Source organism: Dendrobium catenatum, unplaced genomic scaffold (assembly GCF_001605985.2).
Source record: "Dendrobium catenatum unplaced genomic scaffold, ASM160598v2 fragScaff_scaffold_264, whole genome shotgun sequence".
NCBI lineage: Eukaryota > Viridiplantae > Streptophyta > Magnoliopsida > Asparagales > Orchidaceae > Dendrobium > Dendrobium catenatum.
Window position 1 is genome coordinate 1,453,047 of NW_021318726.1, and position 25,278 is coordinate 1,478,324.

General features: G+C 34.1%; 3 protein-coding genes and 1 pseudogene across 3 annotated transcripts; 2 read left to right on the plus strand and 2 right to left on the minus strand.

Moving 5' to 3' along the window:
• LOC110099137 overlaps positions 1–240 on the minus strand; it is a 5,363-nt pseudogene extending 5,123 nt beyond the window's left edge.
• Positions 241–3,196: 2,956 nt separating this feature from the next.
• LOC110099096 (glycerophosphodiester phosphodiesterase GDPD1, chloroplastic-like) lies at positions 3,197–4,588 on the plus strand. The gene has a single exon (XM_020826133.2). The coding sequence runs from the start codon at positions 3,273–3,275 to the stop codon at positions 4,338–4,340; it is 1,068 nt and encodes a 355-aa protein (XP_020681792.1). The 5' UTR covers positions 3,197–3,272; the 3' UTR covers positions 4,341–4,588.
• Positions 4,589–11,654: 7,066 nt separating this feature from the next.
• LOC110099144 lies at positions 11,655–12,957 on the plus strand. Its single transcript, XM_020826222.2, has 3 exons — positions 11,655–12,046; positions 12,474–12,500; positions 12,666–12,957. The coding sequence occupies exons 1-3, from the start codon at positions 11,927–11,929 to the stop codon at positions 12,765–12,767; spliced, it is 249 nt and encodes an 82-aa protein (XP_020681881.1). The 5' UTR covers positions 11,655–11,926; the 3' UTR covers positions 12,768–12,957.
• An 850-nt stretch (positions 12,958–13,807) lies between these two features.
• LOC110099111 (granule-bound starch synthase 1b, chloroplastic/amyloplastic) lies at positions 13,808–21,550 on the minus strand. Its single transcript, XM_028693380.1, has 14 exons — positions 21,311–21,550; positions 18,494–18,863; positions 18,268–18,348; positions 17,599–17,697; positions 17,431–17,520; positions 16,394–16,454; positions 16,207–16,307; positions 15,996–16,105; positions 15,674–15,917; positions 15,425–15,601; positions 15,142–15,333; positions 14,449–14,535; positions 14,254–14,382; positions 13,808–14,151 (listed from the first exon to the last, which is right to left on the minus strand). Exons 2-14 carry the CDS (start codon positions 18,848–18,850, stop codon positions 14,035–14,037), a joined length of 1,845 nt encoding a protein of 614 aa, XP_028549213.1. The 5' UTR covers positions 18,851–18,863; positions 21,311–21,550; the 3' UTR covers positions 13,808–14,034.
• Between the last annotated feature and the right edge of the window lie 3,728 nt (positions 21,551–25,278).

Genomic DNA, 25,278 nt, shown 5'->3' on the forward strand with positions numbered 1-25,278 from the left:
AGGACCCGACCGGGAACCGGCAATCCGATATTACTAATGTATTAGCTGATTTGGTACAGACAGGGTATTGCTCGTAATGAGAAACCATTTGTCAAGACCAAAATAACCTAGCAACACCGAGCAATACCTTAGCAATCCGAGCAAATAACTAGCAATACACGAACATAGCAATACCGGGTTTCCATTCCGGATCGGGTCGTCGGGCCGCACGGTAAAGAAGTAAGAGGCACGGGTGACCATTTTATTTGGCGCGCGATATAGAGCTACTTCAAGGTGTCTGGACCTAATAAAAATTCGTTTTTTAGGGTCCCCAGTTTTTTTTTTTTTATTTTATTTATTTATTTATTTTATTTATATTTGATGCGAAATAAAATATATTTTGATATTTTTAAAAATATTATTTTTAATTGAATATTAATAAGTTGGTTAAAGGTGGCGGTCGCCATCCGTTAGTGGTGGGTAGTTCTTTGAGATAATTGTTAAAAATATCTGAGAAGCTATTCTGCATATTTAAGAGTTTGTTGGTGATTTAAGAGTTGATGAGAAAATTGTGTGCTATTTTTTATAAGGCTAAATTATATATATATTTTTTATATAAAGTATTTTTTTATTTTATTCCTCATATGCACATTTCATCCATATAAAATGTCCAAATAAGTACAGCCTATATCGATTTTCTCTTCGAAAGTTGTTTTATAACGCTTTCTTGTGGAGAATTGTTAAACGTGGATGTTGAATTTTGAGGGCAATTAAACGTGTCACGTCACTTAAATATATTATGTTTGATTGGTGATGATAAGCATTTTAATTGGCTTCCGGACCTTTATGATGTCGCGCACGTAATAATATCTTCTCTTGGGACATTTCTTATTGCTTTACTTTTCAAATTGCAAATCATATATCTTATTTGACTATTATTTTTTCACTGCTTTCAAAAAAATTGATATTAAAAGATTTTTTTACATCAAATTTAAAAAATTATTTTTCTTAACAACAACTTACAACTACTTTAATATAATATATAATAAATATATAAATGTCGTCTCAAATGGACCTAGGTTTCTTTTTTGGGATGACTTGTTACTCTTCAAGCAATTTTTTTTGTTAAAAAAATCAATAAAAAGCCATCCAAATGAAGCATAAGATTTTGATTGGTAGACTTTATTACTTTCAAAATATAATTTTAAAAAATATAAAAAATGGTCTTAATTGAAGCCTAAGTAGTAAGGTTTATCTAATTGGCCTCAGTGTGAATATGAAATCGAACTATGTTGATATAAGGATATAGTTAAAAAAAAAAAAAAAAAAAAATTATAGGAGAGAAACAAAAATTTTTGCCCCTCCTAAAAAATTACTTTTGCCCCCCTAAAAAACTCTTTTGTCCTAATTTGTCCTAAAATATCTATATATTTCATCAAATTTAGTTATAATATTTTCTTTAATGTTTTTCATGATAATTTAATTACACTTTATTTTTCTTTCTTATTTTTTTAAATAACTTTTTCTTATATATATATATTTAATTATTTTTGTACTCTACTTGCCCCCCTTAAAATTGAACTTGATTTCGCCTCGTGATGTTCACCATATTATAATTAGTTATTAATCCTGAGGAAGTGGCTATAAATCTTGAAGATGTTCACTTTGATTATCTTACACCATAATATTTTATCTAAAATAAAATATAACTTTAATTTAAACATTAATCTACTATTTATCATATTTATTCATGATTAGAATACTTATTTTTCCTATGATGCATTCTTCTTCTACTACTTCAAGTACTTTTAACTACTCTATTCTACGCAGGTCACTTCGATCTGTTTGTTAGAGTTTTGCCTACCAATCAGGGGCGGATCCAGCTTCTTTTTAGGGGATGGGCAAAAATGATTAGGATTGATAAAATTAGGGCAAAAATTTTTTTTGAGAGGGGGCAAAATACTCAAAATATCCAAAATGTTCCAAAAAATACCCTCTAAAATTAAAAAATAAAATAAAAATTGAGGGTGGGCATTTGCCCCCCCTCACTTGTATGGGGATCCGCCCATGCTACCAATCAAGAGGTATTGTGTTCGAGTATTGTATATATATTGTATGAGTGAATTCTTAAAACTTTTGTACATATATTAAGTTCCGATTCCGTCTTCATTCATTCAAATTTAGCCTTTTGAAGAGAAGTCACAACTCACAACTAGCTAATAGGAATATATTAAGAAAATCTTTATTTAAATTTAAGAGACAAACCAACTATTCATATTATTACTATATATATCATAATGTAATAAAATGGATGTATTATATTAATAATAGCCTTTAGACTTTATTGCATATATTGCACTATTGATAGCATTTATGATTTTCTTCTTAAAAACTTGCCATCAATTACCTTTAATCATGCTATCTAACATTCTAACCTCAGAGATCGGGTCTGTGACCGAGTGGTTGACGGAATAAATTCCTCCCATCTCATCGGGCTAGAATCCCCTAAACATCCTAAAATAAAATAAAATAAATAAAAAACATTCTAATCCCTACATGGATTATAGAAAGCTCTTGACAGTGACTACCATTTAATTTAATATAATTTTTTCATATCTAAATCTAAAAAAAATCAAACCAATCAATTTATTATTTTTAATTTCAGCAGTTTTAAATCAAATAAATGCTAGTCAGGGACTTAAAAGTTAAAATAATCCACTAATTAAGCTATCTTATTAACGCATATCAGCAAATAATTAATACAAATATTTCGAAATTTATTACCGACGTGGAAAATAGTCAGCAAAACGAGCTAATCTGACAGACTACGCGGTTAGGTGGTAGTTGTCTGGTTGGCGTGCAGGCATCGTGTCTTATAAGATTTCAAAAAAGATGGCCCTTTTAAATAAAAACAAAAACAAAATTTAAATAAATCACGAATTTCGTTAATAAATATCAAAATTAATATAAATATTAATTAGTTGTTTTTTTTTGGGAAATAATTAGTTGTCATTATTTAGTTCAAATATTATTAGAAATTTTTAGTTTTTTATTTTCCAGATAATATTCCGCCTGAGTCCCGACCAATCAATTCGAATACCAAGCGAATATTCGTTAGAATAAACCAAAATCTCCTTCCCCCACTCCCGGCGGATATCGAATATTCGAATTTCCTCCTCCTTCCCTCTTCGAGCACTATAAAAAACCCTGTCTCCACGCCTGAATCGCCTCAAATCTCGCAATCTTCAAAGTTTCTCAATCTCCTCCGCCTTCAGGCGAGATTCGAAACCCCAATGGCTCTCAAGGCCGTACCCGTGCTAGAGATCCCCACCCTCGATCAAGTCCAACAGGTCCACTCCTTCTCCCTTTCCCTCTCCTCTCACACCCCTAAACCGGCGAGATTTGCCGTAATCGGCCACCGCGGCAATGGAATGAACTCCTTATCGTCGGCGATCATGAGAGAGAATTCCATCCTCTCCTTCAACTCTGTTGCCAGTTTACCGATCTCCTACATCGAATTCGATGTTCAGGTAACCCGCGACGGCGTTCCCATTATTTTCCACGATGATTTCATCCTCACCGGAAATCTCGATGCCGTCTATGAACGCCGCGTCACTGATCTCTCCCTTGAAGAATTCCTCTCCTATGGTGCCCAGAGGGATCCGAAGGCGATTCGGTCCGGGAAGCCTTTGCTCAGGCGATCCGCCGAAGGGAGGGTCTTCGATTGGGTGGTCGAGGCTGACGATCCGCTCTGCACGCTAGAAGAAGCGTTCCTCAAGGTCGATCCCCTATTGGGCTTCAACATTGAGCTCAAATTCGACGACAATCTTGAATACGCCGAAAAGGATCTCCTCAATACTGTCGAAAATGTATTTCGATTGGTGTCCACGAACGCCGGCGCAAGGCCGGTGATCTTCTCGACATTTCAGCCGGATGCTGCGCGGATAATCCGGCGGGTTCAGCGAGATTACCCTGTTTTCTTCCTCACCGACGGGGGGTTGAAGATCCATGGAGACGAGAGGAGGAATTCGTTGGAGGAGGCCGTGAAGCTATGCGTTGAGAATGGGTTGGAGGGGATCGTGTCGGAGGTTAGGGCGGTGTTGAGGAATCCGGCGGAAGTGGTCAGAATCAAGGAAGCCAATCTCCGGCTTCTGACATATGGAGGATTGAACAACACGGCGGAGGTCGTTTATATGCAGCATATGATGGGGATTGATGGGGTGATCGTTGACAGGGTGAAGGAGATGAGCGAGGCGGTTTTGGGTTTTTCGGGCGCGGAGGGCCGAGAGGCGAGGCCGAATTTCTCGGAGGGACAACTGTCGTACTTGAGGAAGCTTGTTGCCGAGTTAGTGCAGCAGTAGCTATTAAAACAAAAAACAAGAAAAAATTGTGGCAGTTTGGGTTTTTAATTTTTAATTTTTACTTAATGCAAATGAAATTGGGGCGCTGAAGGTTTTACAATATTTTATTTTACAAAATTGTGTGAGCTGAAGGCTTCCTTGTTTTTTTTTGCTGTTTTTTTATCCTCTCACTGTTGGGTTTTTTTTTTTCTATTTTCTACACATGTAATTAGCTTTTACTTAATGGAATGAATGGGCATGGCCCTTAATTTGTCCCCAAAAAAACATAAATTATTTCTTCAATATTTATGTTATAAACCAAGGGGTTGTTTGGTAAGTATTTGAGAAAGATTTATTATTAATCTTATAAAATAGGATTTGGGAATCTCTTAGGTTTTATGGTGAGATAAACCAACTTTTTTCTTATATTTGGTTTAAATCTTGTATTTACTAAATCCTAGAGGTCGGCGTATTTATCAAATTTGACCGACGAAGAGCGCAAAAGGTATAAAGACAATTACTTTCAATTCGCATATCGAAGGAGGTGAAGCTTTCAATTCGACACTATATGCTAAGCACGTAAAGCAGTATCAACGAAGAAAATGACCACGAGGTAAAGCAAAACAACGAAGAAATAGAAAAGATGAAAATCAGGACCCAAATAGCCTACCATCTAAAATTATAAATTAATCTAATTAACTTAATTATTATAATTTAAAACATTAATGATTAATTAGTTTAATAAAATAATTAGTGATATAATGTTGTGTTGTTTATATATTTGGCAGTATAATTAAATAATCAAAAGCTTAATTAAATAATTAATTGTGTAATTAGTCATAAAACTTTTATATAATTAACTTAAGTGATTAATAAGATAATTAATATTAAAACAAATGAAACAACACTTAAATTATTAATTGAATAATTAGTTGGAGTATTAGTTGAATATTTATTTATTTTAAAATAATTAAATAATCAATTAGATGATTATCAATATAATTAGATATCATGGTTGTTGCCAAACAGCCCATAAGGTTAAGGTTGAGAGAGGATCACAACAACTCATTAACTATAGAAAAAAATTATAACCAAAATAATTAATTAAATTAACTTAAATAATACATAGAATTAAAAAAAGCAGCTTTTCAATTAAAAAAAATTATTTTCCCACATAAAAATGATAAATTATTCGATACGGAGTCAATACCAGCCCGCATCCGGACTACAATATGTATATGTGTACATGACATATGACTTATACATATGATATATATAATACACATTATATGTATACATCAGGTTGATTGATTTGATTGGAGGCTGGAGTCATAACAAAACTTCTCCATAATATCCTCACAAATATTTTTTTATAAAAAATGCTGCAATTGTTCTAAATAGGGCCTAAGATGAGAGTAATTATTGTGTCTGGATATCAAACGCATCCAAAGACCAATAAAAAAGTGCTACGTCACTAGGCGCTCGGTACAAAGCTCGGTACTGCACTCGGTATCATTAGGTATTCTCGGTACCGTGTCCGAACACAATACAAATTCCGTAGAAGGATAGGGTGATCAATTGCACAGTTTCTTGATTTATTGAGGCCAAAGCACGTTCGCAGCTTTTAACGCGTGTTTTATTTTTTTATTTTTCTACAAAATCAGTTTATTTATATGATATTAATATGCTCAAAAATTTGATTTGAATCGATACGGATTTAAATCAAAATTTTTATTTCAAAACTTCCTTATTTTAGCTAAAAATTTTAAATTCATAACTGAGGAAATGGCTTTCGATGCAATTAACCTAATGATATCAATACAAAATATAATTATCAACTTCTTGAGGTTATTCAGGAGATAAAAAAAATTAATTTTTTTGTTTAAAGTTAAAATTAGCGTATTGATGATATAAATTTGTTGAGCCTATGACTTAATAAAGACATTAAAACATTCGAAAAATATATAACAGCTAGGGAAAACTACTTAAATCATTCCATTGAGTGTATGGGATTCAAGTAGAGTGGGCAAAATGTCAACTCTTTAAATATATAAATTGATCATATTTTTACATATATATAATGGGATGGTTTTTGTTTGGTAAAAATCTTATGTAATTTTTGTGCTATACCTATTGTGGGTCATGACTTGACGTTCCCTGTGGTTTTCGGAGGAAGAAATTAGTGCTCTTTCAGTACTGTTTCAATTTGTGTTGGTTGGTTTTTTCCCTACGCGTCGTCCTTCTCTGAATGCAATTCGGAAATTTTTCTTTAATTTGAAGCTCAATGCCGAATTCTCCGTAACTGTTCTTGACCAGTCGCATATTTTGATCAAGCTTTCTAATGACCTTGATTACAATATAATTTTTTGCCATAGATCCTATTTGGTGAACAATTGCTTCATGAAACTTACAAAATGGTCTCCATTTCTACATGTCGGTATTAAATCTCCGGTGATTCCGATCTGGGTATCCTTTCCCAGTCTGAGACCCCATGTTTTTTCTTCTCGTATCATTCATGCTCTAGGTTATATGTTCGGTCGTCCCTTGTAAGTAGACTATGCTACTTCTGTTGGCTCTAGGCCTTCTCTTGTGCGGGTCTTAGTGGAACTTAACATTACTAAAAATTTTCCTAAGCAAATTTGATTTGGGCCTGAGAAGTCTGGGTATGTTCAAAGGGTGCATATGAAAGTTTTTCCTACTTTCTGTGAGTCGTGCAAGCATCTTGGTCATGTTAAGGGTGACTGTTGTAATCCCTCTGCCGCCTTTCCTGTTATGATTTCTCTCATTCCTATTTTTCCTGTTGGGATTACTAAAAGTAATGATTTGGTTGTCTCGTCCTTGGTTGCTAATGAAGATGGGGTTAGGGGGGATTTGACGGATGCTGGCAGTCCTATGTAAACTAATGTTCTTTTGGGTGACGATGTACCTGTGGCTTTGGCCTTTATTGGCCCTAATTTCTCAGATACTAACATTGTTGATGGAGGTGTTAATGGTTTATCCGTGATTTTGTCCCCTACAGGCCCTATTTTTTTGATTGCTGACGACATTATTTTAGCTTATGGTGTTAAAGTAATGATTTGGTTCTGGAGTGAGGGACTATTAGGGATATGGGTCCCTCTGTTGTCAAGGATGCTATTGTACCTTTGCCTTCTATTTTTGTTGGGGAAGTTGTGCCACATTTACCTATTGAATGCACTAATATAGCTAGTGTTGATAGTGTTGATGATTCTTTGAATATTAATAATTGTTGCATTAATCTTATTGCTATCTCCTCTTGTGCTGATACTGTAGAACCGGGTGATACTTCAATTTTTTAGTTGATAGGGGTAGTGAAATTTTGGCTAAGCTGGGTAATGCTGGAGTTGTGATGCCCCTTGGTGATGTTGATTCAGATCTGTCTCCGATTGTGAATGATTTAAAGGGAAATGAGGAGTTTGTTGAGATTTCTATTTTGTTATGTTTAATGCAGAATTGAAAGACATCTGGCCCGGTCTTTGAATAATTCTATTTTGGATCAATCTGATTGACTGGATTTGGATGAGCCTCTTCCTACGCCTTATAGGGGGAGGTTGATGATTTTGGTGACCATGTTAATGATGATATGTATAGTTTCATGGTAGGATGTGTAGTTGATCAAGTAGTACTCAATGGTGGTGGCAAGAGACGTAAAAGTAAATCTAAGAAGGAATAATTTTTGAATTATCTTCTTTTTGTTGACGTGGGCTTGGTTGGCAATTTTGGAAGATGATGAGGCGGCTCCTTGCTTGTCATCTTGGTGGCCAGGGATCTTTGGAAACCTTGGTTATCTGCTCTTCTGCTTGATAGTTGCTTGAGTGAGTTGTTGGATGTAGTTGTGTTTTTGAGTGGTTATCTCCAATGAATGGTCTAAACCTGGCTACGGGGTGATTGCAGGGAGCTTCACCATCCCCTGAGTCTGTTGTTGGTTCCTCTACTCTTGCCTCTTTGATTGTTCTTTTGTTGAGTTTGCTTACATTCTCTATTTTCTGATGTTTTTTGGCTTCAGATGTTCTAAGGTCCTTGTTTTAATCTCATTTTCTTATTTGAAATACAATTGTTAAAAAAACACTTACCATTATGCACTATCCAATTTTAACTATCCATCGACAACCATTGCCTACCAAATATTAATATTCTGTTGTCATTAACATTTGTCGTAGTTGCTCAATCTATCCTCATATCAGTGGAATGGCCAAAATGACGACCCATCATCATACAATTAACATCCAAAATTCACAAGGCATCGGCATACGATGATCATCATCTCAATCACTCTATTTGTACTCCTAGTAGGAAAACATCCGAGCTAGCTATTAATAATATTTGCTCCATTCCCACCATCTATCAATATATGACAATCACTAGCATCTATTTTTCTTGTTGTTTGGTTACTCAATCTATTAGAAGAACAATCAATTAAGCTCACTAACCCCACCACCCATGATCACCCAATTTTTAACGCTCTGGCCAATAACATTTAAATTCTTTCAATGATCAATGTCCAATTGTCCATTACAATTAGCCACCAATGCCAAGCAATATTTTTCTTAAAGCATATGATCTACCTTCTCATATGCAGAACAATAAGTAGTTCTTGTAGCTTATAATATAACATACCAATATACTTTATAAGCTCAATAGAATATAAATACTTGGAAATAGATTCATAAAGTATATTGGTATGTTATATATAGAATAACCAATTGATTTTATTAATAAATTATAATTTTGAAGATAACTTCAAATTTTACGTATTAATATTTTCTAAATGATAAATCTCCGAATATTAACTATAACTTGATCAGAGTATGCATGAGTTAAATAAGATAAAGAAATTTAAGGAATATGCTTATACACATTAGAATGTACATATAAACTTGTCAACATCTATGATCTTTAACTCCTCCATCATTTCAACAATTGTTATTAGAGATTTTTTTTCACAATTGAGCATTTATAAGCAAGAATCCCAAATATCTAATATCAGTGCTAGAATGATGATGGAAAACTCATAGGTCATTACTACTCACCTCATGTGGGCCAACTCAAGTGAATCATGAAATGCAATCATGGAGGGGATCCTTCTCAACCTAGAAAACTTCAAGGTCGATCACCTTAGCTAACGCAGGCTTGTTGAAGCTTGCTAAGTGCTTAATTGGGTTATTGGTGTCCACGTAGTGGCGAAACCTGGAGTTTGGGAGGAGGAATATCTTCTAGCATCTTAAAAGAATGGTGAGCAACTACCACATGCTTGACTGGCGAATGGTGGTAGAATTCTACGTACGATAGACTTATGAAAAAGCTAGTTGATAATGAATATTTGGCTAAATGGAGTATTTATAGGTGATTATGCTATCCTCTCAGGATGTGGCGAGAGACGAGCTGCATAATGCGGGTGGTAGAGGTGAGAGAAGGCACTAATGGAAATAAAGGAATTGTAGTAAATTGCTAATTTTGATGAAGAACTCAGAGCCCTTTTCATAGTTGTAGACAATTGACACAAACAAAGCCAAATGATGGAATTTTGTTTTTCAGACTATGACGAGGCAGGCCTCCTGCACGCCCCTCTGAAAGGCCCATCCTGCAAGCCCCTCTGGAAAGTTCTGACTTGTTTTGGCAACCTTGGTGGATCCTTTTTCGATGTATTCTACGGTGGATTTCGTATTTGGATTTTCTCGTTGATGTTTACTCTTCTTCCAACGGATGATCCAAGCTTGGCAACCGGATGATGATTTTGAGTCTGGTTCTTTGGATTATTTATCTTTCTTGGCTTACTTTCCTTTTTTTGGGTTAACGTGGCTTTCTTTCAGCTTTATATCTTTCCTTTTTGGCTATTCTTTACTTTTGATTGTATGTCCCTTTTCTTTTGAAATAAAGTTGATTTCGGTTTAAAAAAAAACAAACAAAGCCAAAGGTGGCTATAGGTTTATGCTAATGATGGAATGAATCAGCATGTAATCATTCAATTATATTGCTACTTTACTACTCTAAGGTAAATGCGTAAATAAATGACTCCTATAACCCAATACAAATTAAACTCAAAAAATTAATATTTAGTTTGACCTTATTGGATTTCCAGTCGAGTTCATGCTAAAAATATTAAAAATTAAATTTCTGATTGAGTTCAATTTGATTTGAAAATTTATAATTGACCATATTACCATTTGAAAATGGGTTAAATGTATCAGATTCTAGTTAACCAAGACATGTTCAAATTAAATGGTTCGTATTTGTAGCGAACGTGTCATATTAATACGAATAAATATATGATCAATATGCTAATAAGTTAAACGAGTTAGTTTTGAGTTAGATGGGTTAATGTTAAGTCATAATTGGGTCAAATAAATGGATGAGATCCGATTCAAACTTGAATCCGACCTGCCGGCCTGAATTGACCCACCTAATCTATGGATCTACTTCCAAGTATTTATATTCTATTGAGCTTACACAATCTCATAGGGTGCCTCGTGATAATACCGAACACCATATTTTGGATTAAATATTTTCTTTTTTATTTTGGCTATCAATCAGCCTTTTTTAATGATCAGTTGGCTATTCTTTTTATCTATCCGTAGTGGTTGATGAGCTGCATTTATCTTCAGAATTTCTTTTAGGATATTAGGACTGGAAATGTCATCACTTCCTAATTTAAATATTCCTTTTTTAGAACGTGATTTTAATTGATGGAGCAACGACATTTGTGACATCTTCTTAGCTGTTGAAGCCTTTTTTTATGAGATATTTCCTCATATGTTATGATTAATAATATGGTTTGATTAAGGCCTAATTTCAGACGGTTTTTTTATTTATTTTTAAAGTAATTTAGTTAAAAAAATTTAAATTGTGTACTAAAAATTTGTTTTAACAAGGAATAAAAAAGTCGTCGCAAACGAAGCCTATGTTGAACTTTTTATACCAAAATTTAATATTTTTTATGCTTTGTTCAATAACTATTTTTACATTTATAATTTTGAGTTTTAAAATGGGATAGAGATTTTCAGTAAAACTTTAAAAAATAATAAAAAGACAGATTTTATTGATGGTTATTTAGTTGTTGATTATTATATTATTGTCAAATAATTAAATACTACTTCTAATCTATTAATTACTTTTTATTCGACTAATATGATTATTTTTTTATAAATATTTTTAATTATATTTATTAGGTTATTTAAATATTATTAATCAATATATTATATATATCTATATATATATCTAATATTTAAAATGAAATTTAATATATATTTCGAATGTTAAATATTTTTTAAAGTTTAAATTCGATGTGTTCTTATTTTTTTTTTTAAAGCACAAAATATTATTATTTTTACCAGCGAACGGCGTCGAACGCAAGTAAAGCATTAAAGGCAGGACCACTTGACAACCAAGCAACGCGCCGTTAGGGCGTCATGACAGGGCCCCACCTACGGCCCGGAACCCAAACCCAAATTAAATCCAGCCAATTGGTCTGAGGATACAAATAGGCGGGAAAGTTCTTTGAGCCATAATTTTCCAGCCAGAGCTAGGCTTTTGGGTCTCAGTAGATCCAGCGAGGCGGCAATTTTCTCCGGCTCTTCTCTACCGCTGCAGAGATGAAGAAAGCCGGAATCTTTGCAGCCGCATCGGTTGCCACCGCATCAGTTTCCGCCGCCTCCTACGTTGCTCTCTCTTCCGGCTCCGACCGCTGTGCCGGCCCGCACTTCAAGAATGAGGTAGGAAGCTAGAATTCGGTTGATTAAGCTTTTGAATATGTTTTAAGGACAAATCGAAAATCGGAAACTAGATTCTATACATGTATCGTTCGGTGAAAATCTTATTAAAATTATTTAAATTTAAATAATCTTCAAAAAAGCTATATTGGATAGCAGAGTAAATCATAAAGAATCCGTTTGATGAACTAAAATTATATTTCCATTATCTTTTTTTTTTTCAGACAAATTGTGGTAAGAAACTGCCGTAAAAAATCGTTCATTTTTTACTTTTATCCGAGACAATATCTTACGACTTCAAACAAATGTTTTATGTTTAAAAGCAAGTGAAAATTTTAAATCAAATGAAGCTCGAGAGATTTGATCAAAATTTAAGTAAGTTTTCCTGTTTCTTCATCTATTTTATGGGACATGAGATCTGTGGTTTTAGGGTTCGTCGTTGCCGTCGGGCTCGAAGGAAGCGGGATCAGAATCGCGAAGGGACGGAGGGGTGGATAAGTTCGCTCCCAGGTTTGATGGGCTCAGGTTTATCGAAACGCTGGTGACGGCTCATAGATGATGCGGTAAATCTCAATAATCGTTTTGTGCTGTCATGGATTTGAGTTTTCAGAGACGAGTGAAGGAAGCGGGATCAGAATCGCGAAGGGACGGAGGGGTGGATAAGTTCGCTCCCAGGTTTGATGGGCTCAGGTTTATCGAAACGCTGGTGACGGCTCATAGATGATGCGGTAAATCTCAATAATCGTTTTGTGCTGTCATGGCTTCGAGTTCTCAGAGACGAGTTATTAAATTTTCCCTTTTTCCAATTTTTTTTCTTCCTCGAATTGTTCTTTTTAAAGATTTTTGTGGGTTCTGTCAGATTATGTACTGATGATGATTTTGGTTAGTGACGAGCTGATATTTTTTTACTTTTCTATGCTGCTTTCGAAATCTTTCTTTTTTGCTTTAAAGGTGAGGTCTTTGGCCTTAATAACATTGTTTAAATTTATTTTTATTTTCTTATCAATAAAGCAACAATCAAGTTTTAATCTTTATATAAAGTTTTGATAATATAAAAAGAAAATTTTATTATGAATAATAAATAAGTTCATTTTTTGTTAGATTTAATAATACTTCACTCAATATTATTTTAATATTAATATTTTATGTGTAATAAAATTAAGTTTCAATCTATTTAATGTTAAAAAAATGTTGGCAACGGCTATACGAAGTACTAATATAATAAGAAAATTGAAAAAAATAAAGGAATTGATTCAAATTTTTAACTCTTTAACAATTGAATCATGATGATAAATATAAACTTATAAAAATACACTTTATTTATATTTTGAAATTAATTTTAAATCATGCAAAGAGTGTCTAGTTCTTAGAAATGATTGACCCTTTTGACAAAGATTTATTAGTACTATTATAATTTTTTATTCAAATATTGTTGGTAGTATGGAGGAAATAATGATTTCACTTGAGATGATTTTTTTTAATGATTATTATTTTTTAAAAAAATTAAATTAAAAAATTACATTAAAAAAAATTGTCCCAAAAAAGCCTTAGGCTTTGTTTGGGATGGCTTTCTTATTGCTTCTCAAAGCAATTTTTTTGTGCAAAAAATTTATTTTTTATATTAGAAAGTTGTTTTAAGAAGCATTAAGAAAGCTGTCCCAAATAGAGCCTTAGTGTATTTATCAGTACATTAGCCGTTAGGGATTCTTCCGTGCTTTCTTTGAATTATTCAAATGTAAATTCCTGATAAGAAACGCAGGAAAGTTGGTAGATAGGAGCTATTACTTGGTAGTAATTGCTGCACCAAATTGAACTCCAACCATATAAATTGTGCTTTGTTCAATTATGTAGCTTACAAATGCAGAGCTTGGTTATAGCCGGAATTTACCCATTAGAACTACCAAGAACCATACGTTGAATTCAAAAGTTCTGAAACTTCAAGGCTTTACATACCAAAAAGGGCGAGTGCTCAAGCTTAGCTCTGACTCCTTTCAAGGAGCAGCCACGTTTTCCTTGGCAAGGGGAGCGATCTCTTCTCCCTCAGATCCAGGTTCACTATCTGCTACTTCCAGGCTGAGCAGAACCTGCTCCCATTGCTTCGAAGGGCCCTGCAATGGCATGGAAGGCAGAGCTCAGATAAAATAAAATAGCCCTAAGCATCACTTGTGTTGATGGAGATAATATATTTTGTTATGGCTGATGCTACGTACCTTCCAGGAAAGATCTTGTGCCATGCAATTCTGAATCATCTTTGTGAATTTGGGAGTACCATAGATTTTGAGAGCTCTCTTGACAGTTGATGCAATCGCAGCAACGTCAGCAGGGCTGACAGTTTCACACTAAAGACGAGTAGATTAAATTAGCGAAATTTCAGTGGAAGATCAATTTGTTAAAGGTATTCCCACCTCAACGCTGAAGGCTCCCATTAGAAATCCAGTAATGCCTTCTTTGATGGTGTCGACAAGTCCTCCAGTCGATGAACCAATGGGCAGCTGCAAAGAGTTTCAATACCTTCATCACATTGGAAACAATATGCTTTCTTATTTCTGAGGATAGCAAAAAGAAGTATTATATAGTATTAGTAATGCTGACTTCTTCTTCGGCAGCAACAACAACAAACATCAAGCCTTTGTTCAACTATATGGGCTTGGCTACATGAATCTTTTTTCGCCATTATGTCCTGTTAAAAGTCAATAAAGAAAGATTGATTCTAATATTTTCTAACCAAGTCTTTTTAGGTATTCCTCTACCTTTCCTAGCATAACTAGCATAAGTCAAATCTAATACCTCGATTTTTTTAACTTGGTCATCGGAAGGCCTCCGTTTAATGTGACCAAACCATCTAAAGACGACTCTCTCTAATCTTATCTTCCACTGGAGCTACTCCAACCTTATTACATATATGCTCGTTTCGTATCCTATCTCTAAGGATAAAACCACTCATCCACCTAAGCATCCTCCTCTCCAGCAGCATTGATAAAAAATCTGATTTCCACATAAGAACCCTATAGTTATTTTTATAAACCTGTGAAGCTGCTACTTCAAATAAATCCTAAAAGGTCTCAAAAAACAGCAGGAGAAAACTCTAGAGAGCATACCACTCCATATCGCATGCCTTGCAACTGTACAAGGCCACAAGGCTCGAATCGACTGGGTATGACAATCAGATCAGCGCCAGCAAGCATCTGATGTGCCAAGGGAACGTTGAATTTTGCAACTCCCCTTGCTTTGTTTGGATATTTTGCTTCTAGTTCCTCCAATTGCTTCTCCATCTTTTTCTTACCAGTTCCCTGAAAACATCCAAAGCAATCACTACTCCAAATTTACAAATTTCAACTTCTTGAGAAGAAACAACATAAACAATTCATTTCGAATACACACTAGAACTATAATCTGAACATTATCTTCAATGAACAATGGAATGGCCTCTGCAAGAATATCAGAGCCTTTCTGCTCTTCTAGCCTTCCAATGAAAACAATGACAGGAATGTTCTTATCCACAGGCAAACCCACTTGGGCTTGCAATACTTCCTTGTTCACAGCCTTGCCCTCAGTCACCTGTAATTGTTATTTTCATGAGAATTGATGGAAGTAAAAGATTTGAACAAAAACAAAGTAAGAAGAACCCACTGTTTCTGCATCGTAATTAGCCGATATATATTTGTCTGTGGCTGGATTCCATTCATTGACATCCATGCCATTAACAATCCCTTTTCGAACCTTCATTCGCGAGATGTTTTCCAATTCTACACCTTTTTCTACCCCTGAAACAAGCTCTGCAGCATAGTAAGGGCTCACAGTGACGGCTGTGTCAGATTCTATCAAACCAGCCTTCATCCAGTTTATTTTCCTTCCTCTTACCGGCTTGTTATACCTGCAGAAGCACAGAGATAAACAAGACAAACAGCTTCGTTGAACTAAAACCTGTTTGTCCATGGAGAAACTTTCTTACCCGTCAATGAAGTCAAAAGAAGCTTTGAAACGATTTGGGAGATTTAGAAGTGAAAAGTCTGAGAAGGCAAATCGACCTTGGTATGCCATATTGTGAATACAGAATGCTACCTAACAAACATGTAGGACATATTCTTAAGCTCTGTCCAAGCTTTGGAAGCTAAATTAAGTTCCAAGAAAACTGCCACATAGAAACAGAAAGGATGGATTACCTTTGCACTCTTATAAATTCCATTGGCTTTGTACTTGCTTTTTAAATAGCATGGAAGAATGCCAGTGTGCCAATCATTAGCAATAAACACGACATTTTCTCCTATAAGGAGAGCGAAGAAAGAGTTAAGAGCAGAAGCTTTTTGAAAGCTGTATAAAGTAGAATTTGCAGAAAGATATGGTTCATACCATATGGCCCGGAGAAGAACTTATTGGTCAGATTCAAGACTCTAGGAACCTCCAACGCTGCCTACAGATTAAACGACAAGAATGAGAAAATAATAGTGAGTGTGAAATAGGTTCACATATACTGAATTAACTTTCCATCCTGCCAGTGTTTTGAAAGTGCTAGCAAAATGTGATGCCCAAGGGCTTTTTTTTAACTACAATGCACAAAGCAAAATGACATTTTACAAACTAGTGATTTCTTGACTTATATTCATATATGCAATTATGTGCATACAATTGTAATTTAATTAGCTAAATTAAAATTATATTAGGTGATAATTTTCTTTTGTCTTACTGATATATTCAATAACATTAATTTCTGGCTATCCAGAATAGAAAAGTATCAAGAAACAACAATAACAACAACAAGTCTTTGGCTACATGAATCCGTTTTCTCCATTGTGTCATGTTAGGAGTCAAATTCTTATCTAAATCTAATAATGAAATGTTATTTTTAATATTTTCCAATGAAGTCTTTTTAGGTCTGCATCTATCTTTCTTAATAGCCAACATTCCGCACCATAAAGCATTGTAGGTCTCACCACCAACTTACAGAATTTTTCTTTAAGTTTGAGAGGGACTTAAGGGAAATATAAAGTGAAAAAAAAGATGCTATTTGCTAGTGAAGGACGATGGCATTGGTTGTATGCGAAAGTTTAGGTATGGGATCGTACAAAGAGGACAAGGAGAGTATTATTTTTTGTGTTATTTCAAATTGTAGGTTTTTATGCAAGTCATAAAGCCTAGTTAATAAATAAATAACTATGATAGTTTTGAGAGTTATGTATGCAAATCCCTCATGATTTTAGTGTTCTTTGTGCTCTTCCTGCAGCTTGAAACCTTGAACCTTAAGGAGCAAGATCTAGTATTGAAATATGAAATTACAATGACTATTTAGAGAAGTAACTTGCAGGGTAAAATTTTAAATATTCATGATAATAAGCTTGGAAAAAACACAAATACTAGGATGACTTGGAGTTGAAGGATTGATCACTCACCAAAGAAAAAAGGCTGAACCGTATCTGGTTGTCCTGGTAATCTGTTCCAGTCACAGGACCATATATCTTCCCTCCAGTTTTACCCCACACCTAAAACCATCCACTAAAATAAGCTCCAAAAATCACTTGTCATCGAACTTCCCAATAAAGCCATGAAGATTTATATACCTTCTCTAAAAACATTGGATGGTCAACAAAAACTCGATCAACTCCTCGTTTGTAGCAATGGAAGAAGCCAACAGTTTCAGTCCTATCCCCAAGTTCAATCTGAATAGCAGATTGAAGCCTTTAAGAAATAGACTATCACTAATCATCAGATAAGATAAGATAGAAATAAGTTAACAATAATGCATGCAGGGGCGGATCCAGCCTTAATTTTCAGGGGGGGAGGGGATTTATAAGTAAAAGTATAGAATTTTTTTCAAAAATATCCTTACAACCAAAATTTATTCCGATGGCGTTGTCTCCCTTATTTGTTCATCATTGTATACTTCGCACATATGTCGGGGGTCCAATTGGACAACGCCCTCTGGCGGGGTTCGACATGGTATTTGATTCATCGTTCCGTAACACTAACATCTCTACATAATGTATTTAATTATGTTGGGACAATTATCTAAAGATCATATTATTTCAAAACTTTTAGGGGGGGAAATTTCCCAAAAGTCCTTGTAATAAAGACTAAAAAATACATGAATAAGGACAAATTATCTAAATAATCATATAATAAAGAGTTTTTCTTAAAATTTTTTCAGCCTCCGGACTTAATTCAGGTGGATCCTCCCATGAATGCATGACACATTGAATAATATAGGATTCAAATACTAGGAAGTAAACCTGAACACGAACACTAGTATCCCATGCATCCTTGTATTGATCGTATCGTGGAGAAATTGTCATGACACGGTGCCCATATGCCTATAGAAATGCCATCCTAACAGTCATCAGCGCAATAAATTTAAAGAAGCCAAATAAACAATCCACAATACTCTCAGAATTTCTGTATCAAAATGAAATCCATACAAGCTTGTTTTCTCTCAATTTGCTTAGGAAAAATATTTACCGCCAACGCAGGAGGCAATCCACCAAGAACATCACCAAGTCCTCCAGTTTTACTCCATGGATCAACCTCAGCTCCAACAAAGATTATGTTCATTCCAGTGCCACATAAGATAAGCCAAGGCTGGGAAACCTTATGAAAAGGGCCTCTGCTTCTTTCCCTGACATTTGCTTTCAAACTAGCTCGCTTGTGAGGCGTATCAACCATGTTTTGAGGTCGCAGGCCATGATACACAGAAGTTTGGTTCCTCAAAGAGGTCATGCTCCTGCTCGTGTATGTTCTTTTTCCTGGTTCAGAAGCTCCACCATATTTGGCCTGAAAACCTTGTGAGATGAAATTTGAAGCGGTCACAGTTGCCATTGAGAGTATCCTCCTAAAATATAAAATTTCAAGCATTTAGATCCGGTAATCTCCCTTTGAAGCTTAAAAATAAATCACTTTACTAACGATTCCTATGATCTTGCAACTGTGAAAATTAACATAATGAATCAAGAAGAGTACTTTAAAAGATAGAACTATTAAATCACAAATAGATAGATCTTTTTTACAGTAGAACATTCTTTTTGGAAAGACTGAAAAGTAATTCTAGTAGAACGTTTACCACACCATGTAAGGTAATAATTAATTATAGAGATAAGCATTAGAGCATATAAGTAAACAATAATAATAAAAAAAACTATTCACTAAGCATAAGATATAATTAAAAAGAATGAGAAGTTGTTATTCTTTCATGTTAGATCTGTTAGAGGAACAAATTAAATTTTTTTAGTTGAACCAATTTTGATATCAAATGAAGTGGTTAGAAATTATCATAGGCATAACAGTTCTAAGGAGTTTAAATAAACCGTGCAAAGTAATCCGAGAGGTCTCAAAGAAAATAAATGTGCATTAAATGATGAAAAATAGAATATTATTAAGAGGTAATGATTTTAAGGATTTTATAAATTTTAAAACGAGAGGTAAGAAAAGCCAAATCTACAACTATGATGAATATATGCTGAGAAATATTTAAACAAGTTTTAAAGATTAAGATTTAAGATTGAAGATAACTGAATATCAATTAGAACATGAAGAAATCAAAAGTAGTTAAGAATTATTATTTTGAGATATTATAAAATGAAAAATATAAAAAAAATGAAATTCTTAGTAAAACAATGGAAATTTAATCATAAAGTATAAAATAGGTTAATCCAAAAAAGTAGAGTTGAGTTAATTTTCAAGAGAGTATCATTTGTAAGAACTTAAGTGCATCTTGCATAGAGATTTGGCGATTCAAGAAATATATTAGAGTGAGTTGGCAAAAAAATATTATTATTAAATTCCTATAGATTAAGGTTTTGCTTGGAACAGCTTTCTTACTGTTTCTTAAAGTAGCTTTCTATTACAAAAATAAAAGCCGTTCAAAACAAAGCCTAAGATGACATCATGTGATTGAAGAAGAAGAAACTATCTAGCATTAATCCTTTCAAGTAAAGGTGATTATGTGAAAAATTAGAGGGAAATCAAAGTTATGAGTCATACAATAAAGTTACAAGAGAAGATAAATAAATATAAGCTATCAAATTCCTTTCTCATTAAAAAAAAAAGTATTGATGCTATTTTTATAATGAGATAGATAAGAATAGTGAAAAGATTATCATAGAAGTCTTATTGATATGAGAAATTTTATGATTGTGCCCCCCATAGGCCCCCTTTAACTCCGCCCATGGCTATAGCACTCAAGATAGCAAATATATGAGTACTCATGGAAAAAGCTTTTTGATAGCTTTATTAGTAAGAAAATAAGTTAGTAAAAAATAATATATATTTGGAAGATAACTTTTCACTATTTTTTAAAACTTTTGACATTAAAAAGCTTAGAAAAGAACTTTAAAAGCAACATAGAAAAGCATAAGCTGCTACGAACAAAGCCTAAGTTTAATTTGAAGCACCTTTCTCGTAACTTTGTTTACTACACAACTATCATAGTTTTGCCTGTTTATAATTTCTTACATTTTTCATAAATTTTTATAGTGAGAAATTTTTTTAATAATAAGTATGTAAATTATTAGAAAAATGGTGTCCTACTTTTAAAATTACAATACTCAAAATAGCTTTTAAAAAGTTTATTTTCTTGTAATGATTATATGTGCAACTACTAAAGATGGGTCTTTTGTGATAATTTTTTCACAATTGTTTTATTTAATTATAAATTCATTATCATATTAAATAAATTTTTATGTTGTGAATAATCTTTTTTATCAAATTTATCAAAATTTTTAAATTCAGATATGCTAAAATAGATGTAGAATGTGATTTTGTTAAAAACTTGGTTGATTTCATCTTGATCTGTTGGTTGGGGTTTTGACTATCAACCAAAAGGTCGTAAGTTTAAAACTTGATGTATTAATTTGGCTTTAATTGACTCAAAAATTCAAAAAAGAAAAAATCTTTAAAATTAAAATTTTATTTTGAAAAACTAAGGCCTCATTTGAGACTACTTAATTTTATCCTTTTTTTTTTTTAAACCAAAACTCAAATTTTTTTATTATTTTGAGAAGCGTTATTATATTATTTTCTCCGTTTAAAATATTCATTTCTTCTATTTACATTTTTGAAAAGGAAAAGATAAAGAAATCAAAGTAACCCTAAAGTTTCATTTGGAATAGCTCTCATTATTTTTTAAAGAAGCTTATTAGTACAAAAAAAAATTAGTTGAAATTTTTTTGTAAAAATTGATTTAGAAAGCAGGAAGAAAGCTGTTTCAAAGGAAGCCTAGGATTAAAATTTAAAAAGAATTTAACGTTCACACAATAATTATATAGCTAGGTCTTTCCATACCTCTTTCCCTCTGATCGGAAGCTCGAAAGTTTTGGGCCTAGGGTTTTAAGAACGGGAGGAGCGGAAGCCGGAGATGGGGATCTCGTCACCCTCCTGCTCGCAGCAGAGCTCTACTATCTACTGGGATTCAGCCGAGCCGAAGTATGGCTACTTCTAGTGGGCGAGCAAGAAAAGCAAACGGTGACAGTTGTCAGGATTTTAGTGGTTAGTTCTTTTCCTTCTTTCAATCAATGCTACGACGTATTATTTAGTAACCACCTCGCTTAGCTCAGTTGGTGAGCCTGAACAATTCCTCTCTCATGTGGTGCTACTTTGTAAATGAGGAGAAAATAATTGTGTGCACCTGCATCTGTGTGGTTGGTTGTTGGTAGGACTATCGAGAGATTTGTTACGCGGGCATATACATCTTTTGAGGATGCCAGAGGGTAGATATCCCGTTCAAAACATTTAACGCGAGTATCCACCCGCTGTCACTCTAAAGAGAGCACTTAACGGCGTAACTAATTTTTTGACGGAACCTAACGAGATCATCCACCAACATTAGACCAACACTGATTTTGCTCCATCCTGTAATCTTTTTTTTTTTGGAATATTTTGATCAATTAAGGCAAATTCATGCACACCACGCATACACAAAGACTCGAACTCAGGACCTCTTAGTTGAAATATAAGCTTTCAACCAATAAGTCAAGGTGAGTTGTGTCTAATGCCTGTAATCTGTTGAGTGAATATGCTTTATCAGGAAGAGGGCAACTAGAGTGGACCACGGGAAAGGTCCCACGTTGCCTAATATATATAAGAAGGAAAACGACAAGAAGTGAACCTTGACGGTCCAAATTATGCCACGTTGGAATCCGTGGGCCCGAGAATGTACGGCCCTTGCACAAAAAACGAGCAAAAGACATAAATTTAATATTAAAAAATTAAAATATGAGATTTTGCTTGATTTTCATGATCATTATCTTTGAGATCTTTGTTAATCAGTATTATTTTGTTTTATTAGTGATTGGATTGGGTGAAAAAGAAATACATCCTAAAAAATATTGTTTTAAAAAATATTTGTTATTATTTAGATAAGTGTAATGTAAATACAGTGAAATAATTTTTTTTATTTGATTTGAAGTAAAATAAATGTAGTGTAAAGTTCATGATCATAATGACAGTAAGTGGTAGTTGTAGCACAGTGGCTTGTCAAGGCAGTGGTGGTGGTTAGCAGCCAATATATATGGTGGCTGAGGATGGTGAGTGACGGTCAATAGTCGATGGTGGTGGCCGGCGACAAGCAGCAACAAGAGGTGTTGTTTGCCATGAGAAAGGTTTTTGCTCAAAACTAAAAGAGTTTTCTTTATCTCAAAATTAAACTAAAATAATTTACAGTACAATCTTTTTACTTTACTTTGCATTCCTTTTAATTTCATCCAATGAAACATTCACATTTTCAAAAAATATATAAATGATTTATTTACACCCATTTTTTTCAAACTAAAAAGTGATTCATTTAAGCTTTTTGGTTGTAAACTTGTAAATTAAGAAACAAATGGTTAGAGGCATTTTGATTTTGTAGATGTTTGATATAATAAAGACATGAGAATTGCAAAGTAAAATGAACTTAGAACTATCCAGAACCTAAAAGTGATATATCATAAAAAAATTATCTTTATGGGAAATGAATATCGAGGTAAAATCAAGTCAGAAACTTCAAAAATTAAATTCGGGATCACCTGAATTCCGATTTCATTAAACTTATAGTCAAACTGAGCGTCTCGGAAATAGGAACTCAACGACACTAAATTCGACTCAATCCGAGCCCAAATGAGTCTAAATCAAGGACCCGAAGCGCTGTTGGAAAGTTCGAACCACAATTTGAGTTATCAAACGGTTTACAAATATGATGTTCTTATAATCGAATCGAGCGGCCCAACTATACGAATCCAATGAGCCAAGATCGCCAAATTCCGACATCATTAAGATCTTCAAATATCTAACGAACGGTACACTATCAAGGGATTCAATATCAGTCGTCCATCCAACCACTCCCTATTTACCATTGATCTCTCACCTATTTACAAGTCACGCCACTCCATAATATCTACAAATAGACCTCTCATTTCTTATGAGAGGGGGCCCAAGCAAGGAGAGGAAGAGAGGAAGGGGAAGAGAAAAGAAGAAGATTAGGAGGGAAGAAACTCCTCCTTGACCACTAACGCCGGAATTCTGCCCGACGCCCAAGTGACGCCAAAATTCTGCCCGACGCCCATGTAACGCCGGAACTCTGCCCGATTTCCCAATGACGCCAGAATTCTAAGTGACTCTAAATTCATCTCTAATACGCAACTTGTTTGTAATCGGATTTCAATCCGGAAGTGAAGCATTGTAATCTGATTGTAATAAATTTTAAGGACGAATCAGCCTCTTGTACTTCAAACAAACACTAGTTGAATTATTTCAACTGGGCACGACCTCGTGATTTTTTCCCTTTCCAGGGTTTTCCACGTAAAAATCATGGTGTTATTTCTCATATGTTTGTGTGTTAGATATCCGTACAACGCTGAAACGGAAATTTTCTAATTCTATCACCGTGTATATTCTAGTCCGCAACAATAATATATGCTTGAGAAATAATATAGTAGGCCTATTAATCAAAGAAAACTATTTTTTAAATCATCAATATAAATAATATTGTTAGATGTAAGAAAATTCAAAATGACAGAAAGATAGATAGTTTAACATTTTAGATTTGTACAAAAGATCTATCAAATATACAGATAAGAGAATAATTGCAAGAGATGTCAAATTTTTAGTTAAAAATCCAAAAAAGAAAAATAAGTATAAGACCTAGCAAGTTACAATTATCTTACTACTATTTTTCATCTATCACAAAAAATATGTTATAAAATAATTAATTTTTTTCAACTTCAAAACTTACAATTTATGATATTGTGATTATTTCTATTTTAATTTACTTTGATAAATTTGATAAATTCCAAAGTACTTCTTATTTTATAAGAAATTGAAAGAACTTTATCATAATTTGAGTTTATTTCATATTTATTTATTTTGAATAATTATTAAGTATTTTGGAGTTTTAAATATAATATTATTGTTGCGTCCTGGAATATTCACGGTGGTAGAGAAATATATAGTTTAATGTCTTAGCGTTGTACGAAGATCTAACACACAAACTGTTGAGTCTAGTAATTAGGTTGTTAAGCCTAAGTAAATGTCCAACGGCTACCAAGAGGGGGGTGAATTGGTAGTTTTAAAAATTTTAAACCCTCTTAATAATAAAGTTGAACCGAAATAAAATTTTCTTTTAAAGTTTGTAGAAAAATGTTTTTCAACCACAGAGTTGTTAAAACTGAAATTTAAAATGCGGAAACGTAAAAGCAATAAAGTAAATGACACCAGATTTATAGTGGTTCGGTCTATAACCAGACCTACATCCACTCCTCAGAGGCACCCTCTGAGTATTGCACTAATATCACAAAGTGACTCTCCTTTAGCACCCACAGCAAGGCGGAGAAGCCTGTACAAAACACTCTTTTCACCACTCCCCGGTGCGGCAGAGAACCGTCATCCTTTCACACTCTCCTAGTGTGGGCAGAGAACCGTCGTCCTTTCACACTCTCCTAGTGTGGGCAGAGAACCCTACGGCTGTTCACACTCTCCAAGTGTAGGCAGAGAACCTTCTTCCTTTTACACTCTCCTAGTGTGGGCAGAGAACCCTACGGCTGTTCACACTCTCCAAGTGTAGGCAGAGAACCTTCTTCCTTTCACACTCTCCTAGTGTGGGCAGAGAACCCTACGGCTGTTCACACTCTCCAAGTGTAGGCAGAGAACCTTCGTCCTTTCACACTCTCCTAGTGTGGGCAGAGAACCCTACGGCTGTTCACACTCTCCAAGTGTAGGCAGAGAACCTTCTTCCTTTCACACTCTCCTAGTGTGGGCAGAGAACCCTACGGCTGTTC

What these genes read in the sequence shown, in the direction of transcription:
- LOC110099096 (XM_020826133.2), top strand. Translation starts at nt 3,273, where the DNA reads ATGGCTCTCAAGGCCGTACCCGTGCTAGAGATCCCCACCCTCGATCAA.
- LOC110099144 (XM_020826222.2), top strand. Translation starts at nt 11,927, where the DNA reads ATGAAGAAAGCCGGAATCTTTGCAGCCGCATCGGTTGCCACCGCATCA. An exon ending in GCCCGCACTTCAAGAATGAG is followed by an intron (nt 12,047 to 12,473) that starts GTAGGAAGCTAG and finishes CTGTGGTTTTAG; the next exon opens with GGTTCGTCGTTGCCGTCGGG. An exon ending in CGTTGCCGTCGGGCTCGAAG is followed by an intron (nt 12,501 to 12,665) that starts GAAGCGGGATCA and finishes AGACGAGTGAAG; the next exon opens with GAAGCGGGATCAGAATCGCG.
- LOC110099111 (XM_028693380.1), bottom strand. Translation starts at nt 18,850, where the DNA reads ATGGCAACTGTGACCGCTTCAAATTTCATCTCACAAGGTTTTCAGGCC. An exon ending in ATACTAGTGTTCGTGTTCAG is followed by an intron (nt 17,698 to 18,267) that starts GTTTACTTCCTA and finishes TCTGCTATTCAG; the next exon opens with ATTGAACTTGGGGATAGGAC. An exon ending in CACAAGATCTTTCCTGGAAG is followed by an intron (nt 14,152 to 14,253) that starts GTACGTAGCATC and finishes ATGCCATTGCAG; the next exon opens with GGCCCTTCGAAGCAATGGGA.